Genomic DNA, 22,601 nt, shown 5'->3' on the forward strand with positions numbered 1-22,601 from the left:
CTCCTCCTTTCACCTACCTCCTCCTCCTCCTCCTCCTCCTCCTCCACGCCTTGGGAGCGGTGCTTTATGGTCATTTAAAGGTGACACAATGCCAGCAATTATCGCCTCATTAAACTCTTGGTGGCCAAAGTGTCATTTTTTTTTTTCCTTTTTCTTTTTTTTTCTGGATCTTGGCATTTTGGATCAAATTGCAGGTTATCCGTACAGTAGCTAATTGATTTTGTTGCTGGTTAATTATTCTCTCTTATTATACAAAGGTCGTGTGATCTTAGAGCAACACAGGCGGTGTCAATTAGATATATTTATTCGCCTTTAATCGTCGCCAAGCAAGTAGTATTTGTTGATTTGGAGCTGGTTCGATATGTCGAATACCTGTCAGTTGATAGCCACACGTCTGTCACTTACCAGATTCATCGTGCAGTCTCATTTATTTACTTAATTTTATTATGAAAAAGATTGTGGTTTGTTCTGAAATATATGTCAGTATTCAGTGGAAAATATGCAAACGAAGGCTGCAGAAGTGACTGCTTCGTGAAGTTCGTTTTCTGGACTCATTCATGTCGTCATTCTAAGGTTGCTGAAATTGAACGGAAAAAGGGGGGTGGGGGCGGACTTCTTGGATAAAATGTGATTAAATACTTTATTCATTTCAAGATAGCTGATAATAAGACTACTATAAGATGACTTTCAAGGGCTTCCTGACTTATTTGATAGATTGTAAGAACCCAATAATTTAATGTTTATTTTTTTTGCAGTTTTTAAAAATCAAATTGTGTTCGTAAGTTACTTGTAAAATTCGTTACATGGCATTACAGACTAGTTATGAATTTTTGGCCATGTTTTTATCGTTGAAGGAGAAAGTACAACTCCTTTAAGGACTCCAGAAACGGTGCCGAGTTTCGAAAGCGACACCAAGGAGACTGTGATTTATTCCTTGTATTTAAAACCCCAGGAAACTATTCAAACACAAATTTGGAAAACCAACAAAAAGTCTTTCCGTGGGAGGTGGGGTTTTGGGGGGACAAGACCTTACCTTACAGACCTTACGGCTCGTTCAGGTTTCCCCAGGTCCCTCAGTTTGAGGGGTTAGGGGCGATGTAGGACGAACGAGGCCAGGGAGCTGACTATTTTGCGCGCGAGCGCGTCTACTCCGATATGTAAATTGGAATGTACTAAGTTCAAGGTTCCTTCTTCTTCTGTTGACGATCGCGTGTGGGAGTTGGGGGCGAGTTTTCGGGGTTGGTGTGGGTTGTCGTTCTGGCTCTGAGGTTGGGCAGAGGTGGGGTTGGTTGAAAAATGACCTAGGAACGTCGCTGGTTCCTTTTTGGATTGTTGTATTTGGACTGATAAGCGTTATATAGCTCTTGTCGTTTTTTGGGGTGGACCCCCAAGGATATTTGCTGTTGCTGGGTGTCTATAACATTCTGTTTTCTTCCTTCTCATTTGTTTTACTTCTCCGTAGAAGGGTAGTAACATCAGTGCATCTCACGTGGCGCACTGTAGGCAATATCCGAGTTTCTTTGCGGCGTCCCTTCGGCCCCTAGCTGCAAACACCTTCATTCCTTCGATTAGGAAGTGAAAAATGAATAACCAAAATAATATATAGTTAAAAATGTAAGCAAATACATAATAAAATACAAAGGGGCTTGCATTCATTTTACTGTACCATCGTTCATATTCTCTTCTCTTCCATCTTACTTTCCTTAACCCTCTCCTGATAAGCCTTTAAAACCTATTTACTCTCAGTTTCCCTTTCAGCGCGGAATGACCTCACAGGTCCCAGCGCTTGACTTTTTGAGCTGAAATTTCGTAGTCCGTCCATTTTGCTTTACTTTTGATACCTGACCGAATAGCTTCTGTGCCTTCCTGTATTTTTTTTTTATCTAATTCTGTCATTAGGTATGAAACCTTTACCGAATTAATAAAGAACAATTACGATATAAATATTAATTTTGATAGTTATAAAGAAAACACTAATAAATTAGAAAATTTGAATGAAAGTAAATTTAAAATAAATATGAAAAAAAATAAAATAAAATTGCTTAAAGAAATGAGTAAGTAAAACAGAACTTCTGTCAACTTTAATTTTATGAGGTACATATGAAAAGATTTCTGTTTTGCCAAGACTTTTTTTTTCTTTTTTCTCAGACATGGAAGTAGTAAGTAGTACTGGTGCTTGCCAGAATCCATGGCTGGTAAATAAATGATTGGACGTAAATTGGTTTTGGAGGAATTCAATGTTGATTCACGAATGGGGAGAGCAAGGAATACGTTTTGGAGTTTCGTGTTTTTTTTTTTTTTTTTTAAAGATATGGTTAATTTTTGATCGATCGATTTCTCTATAAGTCTTACTTGGGTTTTATTTATTTGTTTTTTTAACAGTCACAAAGGAATTTTGTTCTTTGGGTATTTGATAGGTTAATATCGTTTGGCTTCTTTATAATATAATAATAATAATAATAATAATAATAATAATAATAATAATAATCATGTATTTTCATTGCATTTTATAAACCTGATTACCTCTTATTCTCTCATTCGTTTTTTATTGCGTGTATATAATTTATTTAGCTGACTTCAGTTTTATTATAGAAAATGTTGAATAATTAGTGGTCTGTTTAATTTTAAATCGTAAAATTCTTTCTTACAACATCATGGAGTATTTTGTGAACAGTGGACTTGATGATAATTATTTTACCGAAGTGAAATTGAGGTTTAAATTTATAGTAAGAATAATGGAATTTTGCCAGAGATAACAGTTCTCTAGAATAAATGATACTCAAGGTCATTTCTGATATATCTATCACGTCGGGGAAGGCCCGGCGGTGGGGTGGGGGGGGGGGGCGGGGGGGCGTTGGGAGATATTACCGTCAATGCACATCACGTGGTGGACTGTATGTTTTTTTTTTTTTTTTTTTTTTTTTTTTTTTTTTTTTTTTTTTTTTTTTTAAAGCCCGTCCTTTGCCCCTAGCTGCAACCTCTTTCATTCCTCTTACTGTACCGCCGTTCATTTTCTTCTCCATATACTTTCCTAACAATTGTTTCTTTGTCCAACTGAGACGTTTTCCTCTCGTTACACCTTTCAAACCTTTCTGCTCTCAGTATCCCTTTCATCGCTGAGTGATCTTATAGGTCTCAGCGTTTAGCTTTTCGTAAGAATTTCATAATCCATTGCATACCTTCACTAAGGAATCCCCTTTCAGTGTATTTTAAAACAAAGCGTATTGAATGGAAAAAAATAAAAAATTATTCTTAAACAAAGGAAAAGTTAAATATTTCATTTAAAAAAGGGAAACATTCAGACATTTCTTATTAAAAAAAAAAAAAATAAAAATTTCGTATTAATAAAAAGGAAAAATTCAAACTATTTCTTATTTAAAAAAAGGAAAAATTCAAACATTTCTTATTTAAAAAAGAAACATTCAAACAGTTCTTATAAAAAAGAAAAATTCAAACATTTTGTATTTAAAAAAGGAAAAAAAAGCAAACATTTATTTTTTTAAAGATAGGAAAAATTCAAACATTTCATGTTTAAAAGGGTAGAAAAATTCAAACAGTTATTTAAAAAAGAAAAAATTCAAACATTTCTTATAAAAAAGAAAAAAATCAAACATTTCATATTGAAAAACAATAGAAAAATTAAAACATTTCGCATTAAAAAAAAAAAAAAGGAAAAAAAAAATTCAGTGGCGACATTAAAATCCTCCTTACTAGGTTACCTTCACGGTAATCGCGGACAGGTAACTCTATTAGATGTTGCCATATAGGTGCGTCGTGCCTTTATCGCGCCCAGCATCTCTGGTCCAGTCTTATCTGCCGGATAATCGCACCTCATCTCATTACGATTCGAAGTCTAGTCCGGGACTGTCAGGTAGCCTTTCCTGAGTCGGGCTTAAAGGTGCATTGGCTAATAAGTTTGCGTTGTTTACTGGCTATTCTTTGCACCTACGTGTCTCTATATATGAAGTAGAACTTTTTATGCCGTTTACGCTGCTTGTTTTGCAACTAGCAATATATTTTTATTGCCATTTGCCACTGTCGTTTGTTGGAAACCGGAGCCTAGAAACCGTAGGCGTATTGACGTAATTGTTTGTGTGTGGTTGTGGGGTTATCGGGACGTGTGTGGGTGGGTGGGGATGACATTTGGGGACGGGGGGGGGGGGGGGGGGGGGGGGAGGTGGGGGGGGGGGGGTGGGGGGGGGGGGGGGGGGGGGGGGGGGGGGGGGGGGGGGGGGGGGGGGGGGGGGGGGGGGTGGGGGAGGTTCCTTGTCCTTCCTTTCTTCTGTCACTAAGCGAGAGATAAGGAACTGGATGCTGGTAAATTTCTGTGCGCAGTTGCATACATCACCTTTCCCCGTCGCCTGATGGAAATGAGTAGCGGTACATAATCCTCCTCGCTCCTTTTAAACGCCAAGGCCATTTCAGGGTCAGAGGTCGGCGTGGAAATATGGTCAGGGGTCCCGGTGATATTCATGAGGTGGTGGGCGGAGGAGCTAGTAGTTGGTGGGTGGTGGGCGGAAGGTGGGTGGGTGATTTATTGCCTGGCTTTTCATTCGGGTATTCAATCTTTTCATCTTTTGTTCGGTGCTGTTTTTCCAACATTCTGAGTTTGCAATATTAAGGGGCTTTTGGCTAGATCCGACCTTACCTCTCTCTCTCTCTCTCTCTCTCTCTCTTTCTCTCTCTCTCTTAAGGCGTTAATAACCGAGATGTGACGCCAGTTTTATTAGCCGTAAATCAATCAATCGGCCACTCTTTCACACGATGTCTCCTCGTCGGATGGACTAACAAGTCTTTGAGACATCCTAATCCTTGTAACACTCTCTCTCTCTCTCTCTCTCTCTCTCTCTCTCTCTCTTGTTTACTCATACCTAGGTAGTCTTTTTTATCGCATCATGTCCAAGATTTTCGGTACCTCTATCTCCGCCCTCTGATCTTAAAAACTACCGAGGCTAGAGGGCTGCAAATTGGTATGTTGATCATTTACCCTCCAATCATCAAACATACCAAATTGCAGCCCTCTAGCATCAGTAGTTTCTATTTTATTTAAGGTTAACGTTAGCCATAATCTTGCTTCCGGCAACGATATAAACCAGGCCACCACCGGTCCGTGGTTCAAGTTTGAGGGGCCGCGGCTTATACAGCATGAAACCGAGACCGCTGAAAGGTAGATGTATTTTCGGTGGTCTTGATTATACGCTGTACAGAAAACTCGACTGCGCCGAACGTAGAAACTTTGGCGCTTTTTCCCGCTCGTTTCTTTCGTATCTGTTTAGCGTCGCCGTCCATCTCTGTCCTGAGGTTAATTAACGGGAGCTTTAAAAGTTAATGGTTGCGTGCAATAGACTAACTTTCGTCCGGAGAAAGTCACGAAATGTGAGGATTTATCACAAGGGGTAGTAAGCTTTCTGCAGTATGTGTGTGTTCGTGCGTTTGTGTGTGTGTGTTTGCACCAGCGGAGACCATTACTGTGGTTTATTCTTTTGAATTTATTTCTTATGTGTTTCAGCGGTTGGAACCAGTTAAATGGACTGCTTGCTTTTTATTTATTCAGTTATTGGATTCGTGGGTGGGATAGTAGAATTTTATTTTATTTTTATTGAATATACACTTCTTAACCCCTTCCTCTCTTTTCCATTCGTACATTTCTCTTCTTATTCATTTCTCGTATCTTTTTTTCTCTTCTTATTCATTTCTCTCATCTGTTTTCCTCTCCTCTTTACCATTCGTACATGACTTTCCTTAGCCATTTCTCGTATCGGTTCTTTTTCTCTTATTCAATTCTCTCCTCTGCTTTCCTCTCTTTTTCATTCGTACTTTTCTCTCCTTAGCCATTTCTCGTATCGGTTTTTTTCCTCTTCTTATTCAATTCTCTCCTCTGCTTTCCTCTCCTCTTTTTCAGTCGTAATTTGCTCCTTTAGCGCATTTCTCTTATCTGTTTTTTTTCTCTCTTCTTATGCTTTTCTCTCGTCTGTTTTCCTCCTCTTTTTCATTCGTACTTTTCTCTCCTTAGCCATTCCTCGTATCGGTTTTTTTCCTCTTCTTATTCAATTCTCTCCTCTTTTTCAGTCGTAATTTTCTCTCTTTAGCCATTTCTCGTATCTGTTTTTTTTTTCTCTCTTCTTATGCTTTTCTCTCGTCTGTTTTCCTCTCCTCGTAATTCCCCCATGGTAGCAGAAGCACCACCCTGTAGGGGTTGTAAACGGCTGGAGGAGAATTGACGTCACTCCGCAGATTGCGGTTTTTAATTCTGTAAAAGCCCTCCCCAGCCGCCTCAGAAGTCATGTTTCGGAAAGGCTTCTTGCTCGTCCTGTAAGAAAGATAGATGTCCTGCAGCATTTTGAGCGCAGTTGAATTGAATACTTCTTCTTCTTCTTTTTTACGAACGGATTATCTTTTTTCAGACAGCTAGACAGACAAGCAGTATATTTATTTATGTATTTATTTTTACACTGACGGATTATTTTTTTCAGACAGCGAGACAGACAGAAAGTATATTTATTTATTTATTTATTTATTTATTTATTTATTTATTTATTTACGTATTCATTTATTTATTTATTATTTTTCAGACAGAGGGACAGACATACAGACAGTGACAGAGAAAAAGACAAGGATTATATTTATTTAACTTTCAGACAGCCAGACAGTTTATTTATTTATTTTTCAGACAGACAGACAGACAATATATTTACAGTTTGTTTATTTTTTCAGACAGACGGACAGACAATATATTTATTCCTTTATTTTTTCAGACAGAGATACAGACAGGCGAAATTTTTTTTAATTTTAATTTTTTTTTCATTAGTTATTTATTTATTTATTTATTTATTTATTTATTTGTTTATTTATTTTATTTACTTATTTTATCTATTTATTTTTAATATATTGAGTATTTAATTCAGCACTTATAGTTTCTTTATTTATATTTTTTATTTTTTATTTATTTGTTTATTTTAGTATTTATTTACTTATAGAAATGGGTGAATAAAAGTGATAAACATTATTAATGAATAAATAAAATAACAGAGAAGATATATACATGATTGGAAGGATTCCTCAAATCCTCTTTATCAGTCGCTTCCGTGTTCCCCACCATCTCCCGCCATCAGTCAGAAGTCTGTCACCCCCTCCCCCCTGAATAAGGACAATCAGTAGCCTGGGCCACTGAACCCACTCTCCCCCTCCGGCAGATAAGGGCAGGTTGTCTCGTGGTATTGGTCACTGCTCTGTGACCTTGGCGGGCCTTTGCGGGATTCGGTGATAGTGATTCGCAACTTTGATATATTTTTTTTTTTTTTCGTATTTTTTGTTTTGTTTTGTTTGTATTGTTGCTTGTCAGGCTTCTTTTTCTTCTTTTTTTCCTTTTATTTACTATTTTGTATGTTTATTTGTACTTTATCATGCTTGCTAGTCCTTTTTTTTGGGGGGGGGGCGTTCTTTTTATTCCCTGTTTTTTCTTTTAGTTTTGATTTTGGTGTTGCCTTTGGTATGTTTATATATATAATATTAATAGATATATATATATACATATATATAACATATATATATATATAAGATATATGTATATATAATAAATGTATATATATACATACATCCTACATACATACACACATACATACATACATACTACATATACATATATATATATATTTATATATATATGCGTATGTGTATTTACATATATATATATATATATATATCTATATATATATATATATATATATATATATATATGTACGTATGTGTGTATCTATGTATATGTATGTATATATATATATTATATATATATATATGACAAAAGCTGCTGTATAAATGTATGATGAAAAATTAAAATCTTTCGTGATTTCTCCATTTCTCGTGATCAGCTCCTCTTCGCTGTAGGGGGGTGACCTTTCATTAGGAAATTTCCCTTTTATTTTTCGCTAAATTTCTCTTCGAATCTTCGTACCCTTTTCTGAAAATATTTTAGTCACTTCATAATTTATTTTGTGTGCTTTCATTAGTTTCATATTTTCGGATTTCTCTCTTTGGTCCTTATTTCATTATCTTTTCATGTATACATTTTTTTTAGTTCTAAATTTTCGTTAGATATTTATTTTTCTGAATTTCTTATTTCATTGTCTTTTATGCATACCTTTGGTTCCATAAATTTTAATTACATATTTATTTTTTTGAATTCCTTATTTCATTGTTTTTTCATGTTTTCTTTAGTTTCAGGTATTTTCATGACATATTTCTTTTCCTCTTTCCTTTACTTCATTATCTTTACATGTATTTTGTAGCTTTCATAAATTTCCATTGAATATTTATTTCCCTCTCCGTTATTTCATTATCTTTTTATGTATTTCTTTATTTGCATAAATTTTCATTATATATTTATTTTCCCCGTTCCCTTATTTCTTTATTTTTTTTATTGTATTTTTTTAGTTTCAGAAATTTTCATTATATATTTATTTTCCTCGTTCCCTTATTTCTTTATTTTTTTTTATTGTATTTTTTAGCTTTCATAAATTTTCTTTAAATGTTTATTTTCCTCGTTCTCTTATTTCAGCATCTTTTTATGTATTTCTTTAGTTTCCTAAATTTTCATTATATATTTATTTTCTTCGTTCCTTTATTTCCTTATCTTTTCATATATTTTGCCGCCTTCGTAAATTTCCATTGAGTATCTATTTCCATTCGCCCTTATTTCATCTATTTATTTAATTTTTTTTTTTTTTTGCTTTCTTAAATGTTCAATAAATATATATACTCTTCGTTACCATATTTCATTATCTTCTCATATATTTTCGAGCTTACATAAATTTTCATTAAATAATTTATCTTCATCTCTCCCTTATTCCAATATCTCTTCATACATTTTCTAACTTTCGTAAATTTTCATTATATTTTTATTTGCCTCGTTCCTTTATTTCATTATCTTTTCATATATTTTTTAGCTTTCATAATTTTTCTCTAAATATTTATTTTCCTCGCTCCCTTATTTCATATATTGCTTAACTTTCGTAAATCCCACCATTACCTCGTCAGCACTCCTCGTAAAATTCTGCTTATTTAAAATTTGTCATTTCCATCCACCTGTTGCGAGTTTCTCCGTCTCCTCCTTTATTCATTTTCTCTCCCATTCCCTTCCGCAGCGTTACCAGGAGACGGTCGAGACCGTGACGAGGGAAGATGACGACGGCAACGTCACGAAGACGACCAAGACGACCACTAAGGAGCTCGACCCCTTCGGGACGAAGGAGCTGTCAGCCGCCATTGAGCGTGAGTGTGTCTATACTATAGTAGATTCACATACGACGCTCATGATTGGCTGTTGATGAGCCAATCACGGGGCTGGAAAGTTAATATAAAAAATTAACCCTAAAAATAATTTTTTGGCTATTTTTTAAATTTTTGCTAAATGTAAAAAATTAACCCTAAAAATAATTTTTGGCTATTTTTTAAATTTTTGCTAAATGTAAAAAATTAACCCTAAAAATCATATATATATATATATATATATATATATATATATATATATATATATGAGAGAGAGAGAGAGGTAGTGCTATAGTAGATTCACATCTGTGCATCCGATGTCTATGCCAGTCCCTTACGACGTTCCTGATTGGCTGTTGATAAGCCAATCACAGGGCTGGAAAATCTCCTCTGTCTCTCTCTCGAGAGTTCACATAGGCAGGATTTATGATCCACCTCTCCTCAGGGATACTTTTGAAAGACGTATCTCTAAAGAGAGGTGGAACATACGTACGTCCTGCCTATGTGAACTCTCGAGAGACTGAGGAGAGTTTCCAGGCCTGTGATTGGCTTATCAACAGCCAAACAGTAGCGTCGTAAGGGACTGGCCTAGACATCGGATGCACAGTTGATGAGAATCTACTATAGTACTACATCTCTCTCTCTCTCTCTCTCTCTCTCTCTCTCTCTCTCTCTCTCTCTCTCTCATACATATGATTTTTAGGGTTAATTTTTTTTATATTTAGCAAAAATTAAAATATACCCCAAAAATTTTTTATGGGTTAATTTTTTATATTTAGCAAAAATTTTAAAAATACCAAAAAAAAAAAAAAAAAAAAAAAATTTAGGGTTTGATTTTTAGGGTAATTTTTTTTTATAATTTATTGAGCCAAACAAAAATAAAAAATAAAAAGATTTTTATGGTTTATTTTTGTAATAATTTATAAATAAAAATTTTTAAAATACCAAAAAAAAAGAAAAAAAAGTTAATTACCTCTTCTGTTACCCAACCGATACCTGTATTTTGGAAACGATTAAATCATGATTTTTTGGAGTTGATTTTTTTTCAATATTAGAAAAAATAAATTTAAAAAACTTAAAAATTGTGAAAAGTAGATTACCTATTCTGACACCCAACCAATGCCTGCATTTTGGAAACGATTGAATCAGGATTTTTTTGGAGTTGATTTTTTTATATTTAGCAAAAGCACAAAAAAAAAAAAATATATATATATATATATATATATATATATATATATATATGTATATATATATATATGTATATATATATATATATATTATATATATATATATATATATATATATATATAGAAAATAATGTTGATTACTCTCCTGCTACCCAACCGAGACCTGTATTTTGGCAACGATTAAATCGTGACTTTTTGGGTAGATAATTTTTTTTTTTATGTTTATCGAAAAAAAACACCAAAACAAGAAAAAAAAAGTTAATGTTCCCTCGTTCTGTTACCCAACCGAATACCTGCATTTTGGAAACGATTATATCATGATTTTTTTTTTTTTGGGGGCATTTATTTTTTCATTTTTATACAAGAAAAAGTTGATTACATCTTCTGTTGCCCAACCAATACCTGTATTTTGGAAACGATTAAATCGTGATTTTTTTGGGCCATTTTTTTCTATATTCAGCAAAAAAAGAAAAAAAAAAAAAAAAGCCTGGAAAAAGGGTTGATTACCCCTCTTCTGTTCACCCAACCAATAACCTTATTTTGTTTGTCCTATTGAATTCATTAACTTTTGCAAAAAAAAAAAAAAAAAAAAAAAAAAAAAAAAAATTGCCTAAAAAAATTTGTTCTTCTGTTACCCAAACCAATCCTGTATTTTGGCAAAAAAAAAACCGGAAAAAATTAAAATAAATCATGATTCATTAATTACATCAAAATACCTCTTTATCTCGTCTCCCTCCGAACAGATCCCAAGAGCAAGACATCCCGAGGCGCCTCCCGCAAGTCTTCCACCAGCAGTAGCGATTCTTCGCCTGATCGCAAGGGCGCCAAGGTAAGAATGGTGGCCTCTCGTGTTGGAAATAAAATTAATTTGGTTAGCAAAGTACTGTGATAGGAATGTGATGTGGCGAGAGCACTTTTTTTTTTTATATTAAGCGCCTCAGTGGCGTGATCGGTATGGTCTTGGCCTGCCACCTCGGTGGCCGCGAGTTCGATTCTCGGACATTCCATTGAGGTGTGAGAGATGACTGTATTTCTGGTGATAGAAGTTCATCACTCTCCACGTGGTTCGGAAGTCACGCGTAAAGCCGTTGGTCCCGTTTTTGAATAACCACCGCGTTCCATGCAACGTAACAACACCATACAAGCAAACTTGCACTTTTTATATTAATTTATGTTTTTGGTGACTTTGTGCTAAACTGTACACCAGGTGGCCAGTCATTTGTCTACATTTGGCACAAACTACTGATAAAAAAGGTAGAAAATTATTTTAAAACCTTTCTCCATCATTCAGAATCATGACATTTAATAATTACATACAGACAAAAAAGGTAGAACATTATTTTAAAACCTTTCTCCATCATTCAGAATCATGACACCTAATATTTGCATGCAGACAAAAATTGGTAGAAAATTGTTTTAAAACCTTTCTCCATCATTCAGAATCATGACAATTAATAGTTACTTAGACAAAAATAGTAGAAAATTATTTCAAAACCTTTCTCCAGCATTCAGAATCATGACAACTAATAATTACATAGACAAAAATAGTAGAAAATTATTTTAAAACCTTCCTCCATCATTCAAAATCTTGACAATTAATAATTGCATAAGACAAAAATGTTAGAAAATTATTTTAAAACATTTCTCCAACATTCAGAATCATGACAATATTTACATGCAGACAAAAATGGTAGAAAATTAGTTTTAAATAAATAAACTGTCCATCATTTAAAGGTGTTACAATCAATTAAATGTCAATCACTCAGACGTAAGACAATCAATTACCCACATAAAATAAATAAATAAATAAATAGAAAATTAAATTAAAAGAAATTACCCTTCAGTCGCAGACAAAGACGAAGCCCACCGAGAAGTCGAAGTCCGGCAAGTCGGGACTCATGGGCAAGATCAAGTCCAAGACCCTGGGAGGGGACAAGTCCTCGGACAGCGACTCCAGCGACGAGGAGGAGTTCATCGAGGAAGTCCACAGGACCATCAACGAGCACAGGAAGAAACACGGCGTCAAGCCCCTCAAACTCAGCAAAGAGGTACGACAATAATTAGATTGGTGCTGTGTCAGTTTTGGGAGTGCTTAGTTTCCGCCATGTTGGTTAGCCTTATTTTATTATTTTTATAATTTTTCAGTTTTTTTTTTTTTTTTTTTTTTGGGGGGGGGTTTAAATGTTGAAGATAATGGTGATGATGATGATAATAGAAATCATAATGTATTAATAATAATAATAATAATAATAATAATAATAATTTGTTAAGCCCCTCAGACTCCGCTAAGAGGTACGATTTTATTAGATTGGTGCTGTGTCAGTTTTGTGAGTGCCTTGTTTCCGCCATGTTGGTTAGCCTTATTTTATTTTTTTCTAATTTTCTCTCTTTATTGGTTGAAATGAAGGTAATAATGATGATGATGATAACGGTAATGATATATTAATGATAATATTATTGTTAAGCCTCTCAAACTCATCAAAGAGGTATGACAGTATATTAGATTGGTGCTGTCAGTTTTGGGAGTGCCTTGTAACCGCCTAGTTTCCGCCATATTGATTAACCCTATTTTATGTTTTATTTTTTATTTTATTTTTTTCCGGTATAAATGGTGAAGACAGTGATGTTCATGATTTAATAATGATAATGATGATAATAATTTAGCAAAGAGGTACGATGTCAATTAGATTGTTACTGTGTCAGTTTTGGGAGTGCCTTGTTACCGCCATGTTGGTTAGTCTTATTTCTGTATCTTCTTTTCATTTTCGTTGCGATAATGATAACGACGATGATGATAGTGATAATGATGATGAGGAAGCCGTTTGCTTGGTGAGAGCATTATCATTTTAAACTAGATTCACTTTATTTTCGTTTTTCATCAGCATAAATGGTGATCTGAGGATGTTTTGAAACTTATATAAAAGTCCTTTACATTAATCATTTCCTATTCGTAAAATGAATAAATGAAAGTCCAAACCGAACTTTAAGTTTCAACTGCATTGCAATGCATTGCAGTTCATGATTAACCTACCCCCAAGTACCTCCAGTATAAAGACTTACCGAAAACGAAAATAAAAAAAAACTTCACACAGATCGGAGTGACGAAAATCTCTCTCTCTCTCTCTCTCTCTCTCTCTCTCTCTCTCTCTCTCTCTCTCTCTCTCTTATTTTTTAGTCACGATCCTCATGTTTACAAAGAATGCAACTGTCAAATGTATATACAGATTCATCTCTCTCTCTCTCTCTCTCTCTCTCTCTCTCTCTCTCTCTCATGAATTTTACAATCACGTTCCTCATATTTACAATGAATGCACATGTAAAATGTATAGATTCATCTCTCTCTCTCTCTCTCTCTCTCTCTCTCTCTCTCTCTCTCTCTCTCTCTCATATTTTTTACAGTCACGATCCTCACATTTACAGTGAATACACCTGTAAAATATATAGTTTCCCTCTCTCTCTCTCTCTCTCTCTCTCTCTCTCCTCTCTCTCTCTCTCTCTCTCTCTCTCTCTCTCTCCGTGTGGAAGAGTTTAAAATACACAGTGAATGAACAGTAAAACCTTCTCCTAGAGATAAGTGACCACACGATGTCTCCTCCTCGGGGCGACTAACGAATCTTTGAGACATCCTAATCCTTGTAACTCCTTGTAACCTGTAAAATGTATAGGTTCATATCTCTCTCTCTCTCTCTCTCTCTCTCTCTCTCTCATAACCAGCACCTCCAGACAGCAGAGATTTTCATGGTCATATATCCTGCATTAGATCCTCTGAAGGTGGATTCATTCATCTCCCAAAGGGCCTGCTGACACGGACGCCGTCCTTTTCGCGACGGGGCGAGACGGGGAATGTGTGTACTAGTGTGGCGTACCGTTGCGACAGAGTATAAGCCCTTGTACTTACCCGCATATTACTCATAGTAGGAAGTATTGATTGACGTGTGACCTACATACCGCTTTTAATTGATCATGGTGACGAAGGAAAGAGAGAGAGAGAGAGAGAGAGAGAGAGAGAGAGAGAGAGAGAGAGAGAGAGAGTGGGTTGGGTATTTTGTGGGCTGATAGCACTTTTCTAAGTTAAGTGGGGTATTACGTTATCAGGCTAAACATTCTCTCTCTCTCTCTCTCTCTCTCTCTCTCTCTCTCTCTCTCTCTCTCTCTCATAATTTTTGCAGTCGTATTTTTCACATTCAGAAAAAATGCACATTTCAGACATATGTATTCAATTTTACTCTCTCTCTCTCTCTCTCTCTCTCTCTCTCTCTCTCTCTCTCTCTCTCTCTCTCTCTCTCTTACATCTATTATTTATGGCGTCGTCGAATCCTTTAAAGGAACGTGTTTCTCGTTAGGGTGGAAGTAAAAGGGTCTCTTGTTCATGGCAAGACTTGACCATGTCTAATGTTTACGACAATGGTTTACTAGTTCATGGCACGAGCTGACTATGTTTGATATTTGTTTGTCCTTTATTTGAAGATTCGTGCGTGCCTCGCCTTGCTTTCTTTGCTTGCTCATCTCCTGTTCGCAAGTGCTTTTCAAAGCTTTCCTCTCTGCAGACAGTTAATAGTTAATGTCCTTCAGATATGTATACTTGGACAGTGACCTCCTTTTAGCCCTTTGTGCATAGAGTTTCGTAGGAAGGCGAACTGTTGTTGCTTAACGCTCTGGGTACAGCAGTTTCTTCACCTAGTTTCTTAAGCACCTCTCTTTGTATTTTATCTTATACATACGATTTTATCTACTTTTTAAATTAATTTGTTTTTTCTGATAACTGATCTCTCCTCTCTGTAATTCCTATTGCCTTCTGTTACTTCTTGTAGATGATCCCCCTATATTATGGAAGCTTTGATATTATTTTTATAATAATAATAATAATAATGATAATAATAATAATAATAATAATAATAATAATAATAGACACGCTCCCAAAATCCCTGAAAATGGAACCTGGAAAAATTAGATGCCGGAGCAGCTCCGGGACTCCTGCAGAAGAGTGTGCTCTTGGAAACAGAGCACGTAGTAAGAAAGTGATGGACTCCTAAGGAGGCAGGATTCAACCTGGGAACCCCACGCTTTAAAAACCACCAGTCGAACAGGATGACTGTGATAAAAAAAAAAAAAAAAAAAAAAATAAAAAAATAATAATAATAATTAATAATAATAATAATAATAAAACACCAAGAGATGAAGGACACGATCAGGAAAGAATACATGCAGAGACTCAAGGCGATACTCAAGTCAAAACTCAATGGAGGAAATATGATAAAAGCCATAAACACATGGGCAGTGCCAGTAATCAGATACAGCGCAGGAATAGTGGAATGGACGAAGGCAGAACTCCGCAGCATAGATCAGAAAACCAGGAAACATATGACAATACACAAAGCACTACACCAAGAGAAATACGGACAGACTATACATAACACGAAAGGAAGGAGGGAGAGGACTACTAAGTATAGAGGACTGCGTCAACATTGAGAACAGAGCACTGGGGCAATATCTGAAAACCAGTGAAGACGAGTGGCTAAAGAGTGCATGGGAAGAAGGACTAATAAAAGTAGACGAAGAACCAGAAATATACAGAGACAGGAGAATGACAGACAGAACAGAGGACTGGCACAACAAACCAATGCACGGACAATACATGAGACAGACTAAAGAACTAGCCAGCGATGACAATTGGCAATGGCTACAGAGGGGAGAGCTAAAGAAGGAAACTGAAGGAATGATAACAGCGGCACAAGATCAGGCCCTAAGAACCAGATATATTCAAAGAACGATAGACGGAAATAACATCTCTCCCATATGTAGGAAGTGCAATACGAAAAATGAAACCATAAACCACATAGCAAGCGAATGCCCGGCACTTGCACAGAACCAGTACAAAAAGAGGCATGATTCAGTGGCAAAAGCCCTCCACTGGAGCCTATGCAAGAAACATCAGCTACCTTGCAGTAATAAGTGGTACGAGCACCAACCTGAAGGAGTGATAGAAAACGATCAGGCAAAGATCCTCTGGGACTATGGTATCAGAACGGATAGGGTGATACGTGCAACAGACCAGACGTGACGTTGATTGACAAAGTCAAGAAGAAAAGTATCACTCATTGAGTCGCAATACCATGGACACCAGAGTTGAAGAGAAAGAGAGGGAAAAATGGAAAAAATGGATAAGTATCAAGATCTAAAAATAGAAATAAGAAGGATATGGGATATGCCAGTGGAAATCGTACCCATAATCATAGGAGCACTAGGCACGATCCCAAGATCCCTGAAAAGGAATCTAGAAAAACTAGAGGCTGAAGTAGCTCCAGGACTCCAGGACAGAAGAGTGTGATCCTAGAAACGGCACACATAGTAAGAAAAGTGATGGACTCCTAAGGAGGCAGGATGCAACCCGGAACCCCACACTATAAATACCACCCAGTCGAATTGGAGGACAGTGATAGAGCAAAAAAAAAAAAATAATAATAATAATAATAATAATAATTATAATGAACTATTTCATATTTAGTTAAAGCTTCTAATAATTACAATAATAATAACAACGAACCATTTTATTGTTAGTTGAAGATTCACATAGTGCCCTAGTTGACTTCTCACTCTGATATCATTCTAGCCATTAACTGCATTCCTTGTCCTGGGCTTGATTACCCCCAAATGCGTATCGAGCACCTGAATCTCTTGATGACGTATGAAGGTCTGTTAGAATAATAAATAAGCTAAACTACTGCTACCAAAAAACAAAGGAGAAAAAACACTTCGTTGTCTGTCACGTTTCGTGTTTGTGATGTACGTCGTTCAATGAGACCTCGACACGATACGTACTTTTCACATTAAACATATCTCTATTTAGCTCACGTGGTGAAAGAATGAGGTATACCACGCACTAAGGGAGGGGTTGAGGGAATTCAGGGTAAAATGACTCCTATGGTAAGGTGCTGTAAGGCAAATTGTCGTCTGCGTTTGCATAGTAAATAACGCTATATATATTGTAAACAAGCCTTAATGAAATTGTTCAGATTAAAGCCTTTTTTGTGGCGAGGTCATAAGGCTATATAGTCCTCGATATTGGGAGATTTAATGTACATACGAGTCATTAATTTTTTATTATATTTATTTTTTTAATAATTTATTTATTCACTTATTTAATTAGTTATTTACTTATTATGGATTAATTTATATATAGATTTATTTATATGTATATAAATATATATATATTATATATATATATATATATATATATATATATATATATATATGATATATATATATATACATATATTTATTTATGTTACTTGTTTGTTTATTTGTTTTTTATTTATTTGTTTATGGTTGTTAGTTTGTTTATTTATTTAATTATTTATTTGTTTATCTGTTTATTTATTTTATTTATTTATTTATACTACACTATTATTATAGGTTTTTTTATTCAGTATATTTGAATGCATATACGTTAAGCCAGGGGATTTATACTTAGCCAGTTGAAAGGACTTTCACCCTCTCTTTTGTGGGTTTTTTTTCTCTAACTGCATTAATCGAATTTAAATTCTAAGCCTGAAAGCATTTAGGAATAAAGGGTTTATTCTAAAAATAATTCTCTTCGTAGGGGGGGAAAATATTATTATATTATTATCATCATCATCATCATAAAGATAAATACATGTGTTTAGGAAGGCTTCCTAAATGATTATTACTGTATATTACCCCATTTGCTATAAAATTTGTCATTATTATTATTATTATTATTATTATTATTATTATTATTATTATTATTATTATTATTATTTTAAACATATAAACAAGTGCTAGGGAGGACTTTCCAGATTATCAGTGTCCTCTGTGTTCTTAAATTTATCATCATCATCAACTTTATTATTATTATTATCTCAAACATATAAATAAGTGTCAGGGAGGACTTTCCAGCATTATCATACTGTCCTCTATGTTCTTAAATTTATCATCAATCATCACATTATTTTATTATTATTATTATTATTATTCTTATTTATATTATTATTATTATTATTATTATTATTATTATAGATAAATGCCAAGTAGGCCTTTCTGAATTTATGTTGTCTTCATCACCATCGTATTAATAATTATCGCTATTGTTGCGGTTGTTGGTTTCATCACCACTTTTTTTTTTATTGATGTAACCGCCAATCTAATCACCATTATGACTATAAACGCCGCTGTTAGCGCCGATAGATAACTATTAAAACCATAATTAAGCTTTCCCAGGTTTTTGTAAACGCAATCTGTTTAAGTCACTCGAGAGAGGAAATCGATATCGTTGGCCTAATAGTATCGGTTCATTAAGCTTTCAGCTTGAATGAATACCAGAAGCTGGTTCCCACTTTTATATCTTGATCGTATCAGCTGGAGGCTTCGGTGAACCGTGCATTCTTTTTCTGAGCTTCAGTGGGATAGGTCAGAACCAGTCGTTGCGTGGGAAAGTGTTAGTTGGAGAGAGGAAAAATTAATTGCCAAGTAGCAATTTTTTGTTTTACTTTTGGATATTTCCTCACAACTTTTGTTTATTTTCCGAGTGAGATTTCATGTACTGTGTATCAGTTTTCGTGTGGAATTTATGCACCAAATAAATGTTTTATTTAATTTTATTTTTAAGCGTGAACCATTGGTTTTGTAACGCCAAGCTGCAGACGAGGGGATATTAATTTATAAGAAATCTTCCCCTCCCCCCACCCCCGCCTTTTTTTCAATTTTTTACTTTTAAATAATTTCATTCAACTTTTGTTTCTTCGGAGTTAGATACTTTATGTATGTACGTATCAGTTTTTTGTGTGTTATTCACTTTTGTTTTTTTTTTTTTTTTTTTTTTTTACCGTGAACCCTCATTTTTGCAACGCCAAATTACGGAAGCAGACATTACCATAAGAACAGCCACGTATACCACACATTATTCCCAGATGGTCCCAAGCAATAAACCGTCATGCTAATCAGTTTCCACGAACCATAACCAAAACAAGAATAATTATTCATGATACATTGAAACAGCATGCCTTCGTGCCTGCTGCGCGCGCGCGGTCCTACGGGCTCGCACGGAATTAAGGATATGCCCAATGAAGATTAGGGCAAGGCGAGAGAGGTGGAGGAGGAAGGTCAGCGCTAATTGACAAGGGAAAGCTGCATATTATTAAGTTGTCCCCGGCGACCAGACGCTTTTTTTTTTTTTTTTTTTTTTTTTTTTTTTTTTTTTTTTTTCTTTTTTTTTTTTTTTTTTTTTTTTTTAAGTACTAAGTGGTATATTTCTCTCTCAGTCATCGTTTCTGGTGTATATGAGTCTTGCCTTGGTTTTTCGTTGCTTGGACTCTTGTGGTCGTTTGTGGGTTTGTGCTTTGAGGTAATAAATAATATATAGAAATATGTATGTATGTGTATATATGTGTAATTATATCTATATAATCTATAATATATGTATATAATAATACATTATATAATAATATATAAATATATATAATTATATAAATAATATAATAATAAATTAATATCTATATATATATATCTATTTATATAATATTTATGATTATATATATATATATAATATGTATATTATAATATATCTATATATTTATGGTATATTATATAATATATATATATATATATATATAGCTATATATATATTCATTCATATTGATATCTATTATTTACGTCTCCCTGTTTGCGTTCTGTGGCTTGTTAATCAGTTGGCGATGCATGATGCTGCTGTAATTTGTGAATCATCTCCTGAACGCCTCAGCGTTCGGCAGGGTTATTTATTCGTTTGTTTACTTCCTGGTGTTTTTTATTTGTTAAAGGTCCACCTGGTCGCTTATTTTGTGTTCATTATTAGTTTTAGCCTTCGCTATTCTGACTCGGAAATAGGTAGTATCATTCCTGCTAAGGTTATGTTTTATTTTAATGATCAAGTTCCTCTTTCGCCTCGTTATCATATTTGTTAGTTTTTTAATACTGATTTTTTTAAATTTTACATTTTGTTTCCAGTGTTGTATATGAGCACAAATTATTCAAAGGTTATCTGTTACATTAAAGTAAATCATTCTTTTAGTTTTTTTGTGGGTTTTATTAAACTTGTGTTTTGTTTGTTTTGTTTCTAAGCAGTAAAGGGGATATTTTTTGCTATCCTCCTTAGTTTCTGTAAAGAAATCAGAAATGTTCATTGTATTAAGCTTATCAAATTTTTTTCTCCAAAACTTCGGTTTTAGTGACCCAGGAATAAGATGATGCTATTACTTACCATCTACCGTCTCTACCTTGAAGAAGTGTTAAAGTTTCATGTTATTATTTTCTTTAATGTTTATTTATTTATTTTTTCAAATTTTAATTTTTTACCCTGGCAAAAGACGACTAGATTTCTTGCTATGTACCTCTGTTACCTTGAAGAAATGGAACATTTTCATCTTATGTTTATAACATTGTTATTTTATTATAATTTTTTTTTCAAACTTCAATTTTTGCCTCAGTTATTTTTTATGAAGTTTTTTATTCAGACTTCAGTTTTTAACTCAGGCAAAAGACGATAAGATATCTTGCCACACACCTGTGTTACCTTCAAGGAGAAATAGGAAATCCTCAGCTTATTGTGCAGATAACTTTGCGAAAGTAACAGATGGCTTGAAATGATCCCTAAACCCTACCCTCCCACCTCCCCCTCCCCCTCCCCCTCTCATTGAAAAAGGGCGTCTCAACTGCATATATCTTCGTTGACGATTTTTACCTTTGTTTAGGGACAATATTTGTACTTTTTCTTTTTTTTGAAAAAATAGAGTTGGGGACGACTTGACTATTTTCTGTAACTAAACTGTATTTTTACTTGGGCTTCTTGAGAAGAAGAAAAAAAGTAACCTTGACTATTTTCTGTTACTAAACTCTCTCTCTCTCTCTCTCTCTCTCTCTCTCTCCTCTCTCTCTCTCTATATATATATCTATATTATATATATATATATATATATAATATATATATAGATATATATATATATATATATATATAAATATATTATATATATATATATATATATATATATATATATATATGAAAAATAAAATTATGGAAGATCTTTATATATGTGGTGTATATACATCGTTACCTGCATTTCTTAAAAAAAAGGGATCTGACTAATATTATATGTCTTTATATATATATATATATATATATATATATATATGTATATATATATTATATATATATACTTGTTCCCTGTACTTTAAAAAAATCGGACCCGACTACTTTCTCTTACTCAACGTATTTTGTTTTACAAAATGAAATGATGGAAGACCTTTTATTGTCTAATTTATTAGACGTAGACGCCTCATTATTCTGATGATGTATTCTTCAGTCTACTGATATTGCTGCCCTCTTAAGCTCGGTTGGTGTATATTTAACAGTATGTATACAAAAATCAGTATCGTCTTTCCTAATTACATAATACAAAGAAGAATATTTCATAAGAATTATTACAGTACCATAAGATCTGAATTTAATTTATTTGAGAGTTAAGTAAGTGTACTTCAGAATATATATATATACATATATATATATATTATATATATATATATATATATATATATATATATATAGATATGTATGTATGTATGTATATCGAATTTTTTATTAATACACCCCAAAGTGAAATAGAAACTTGATCGCGAGGTTAGCACCATTATAAGCTACCAGAATCAGAATGTGACGTCACGATGCAAGGGTCGTCTTCCTCCTATCATTGAGCCATATGACAAACTCCTTTCCAAATAAGGGAAGTAGTTTATCAAGCCTTGTAATAACTCAAGAATTATCATATTTTTTTGTTCTCTCTCTCTCTCTCTCTCAGGTCGGGGAGCCGGTAAGATGCAGCGAGCAGGAAGTCTGTTTTTTTTCTTTTTCTTATTTAATTTATTTTCCCAAGCTTAATTTTAAGTGCTATTAATTTGCCTACTAACAGTTTCTCAGGGGCTGCAGCTGACAGTGTGGTAGAGATCGTAGTCAACGCTACTAGCAGTTTTCATCTTAACTAATAAAAAAAAATATATCTTTTATTTTTGTATATGGTGATCTGTTATTTAGCCGATTGGTGTTCCAGATTATAATGCTTTCAGAACTTATGAATTATTTTATTCTTTGTATACATACATACA

At 34.1% G+C, this 22,601-nt stretch overlaps 1 protein-coding gene across 4 annotated transcripts in view; it reads left to right on the forward strand.

Annotated features, from left to right (window-relative positions):
* Positions 1 to 22,601, forward strand: part of LOC135196370 (uncharacterized) — a 103,483-nt gene that overhangs the window by 61,253 nt on the left and 19,629 nt on the right. For all 4 annotated transcript variants that reach the window (XM_064223155.1, XM_064223153.1, XM_064223152.1 and 1 more), the window contains 3 exons: positions 9,141 to 9,267; positions 11,195 to 11,280; positions 12,296 to 12,499. In XM_064223155.1, coding sequence (XP_064079225.1) covers positions 9,141 to 9,267; positions 11,195 to 11,280; positions 12,296 to 12,499 — 417 coding nt within the window. The remainder of the gene's footprint in view (positions 1 to 9,140; positions 9,268 to 11,194; positions 11,281 to 12,295; positions 12,500 to 22,601) is intronic.

This window comes from Macrobrachium nipponense, chromosome 17 (assembly GCF_015104395.2).
Source record: "Macrobrachium nipponense isolate FS-2020 chromosome 17, ASM1510439v2, whole genome shotgun sequence".
Taxonomy (NCBI): domain Eukaryota; kingdom Metazoa; phylum Arthropoda; class Malacostraca; order Decapoda; family Palaemonidae; genus Macrobrachium; species Macrobrachium nipponense.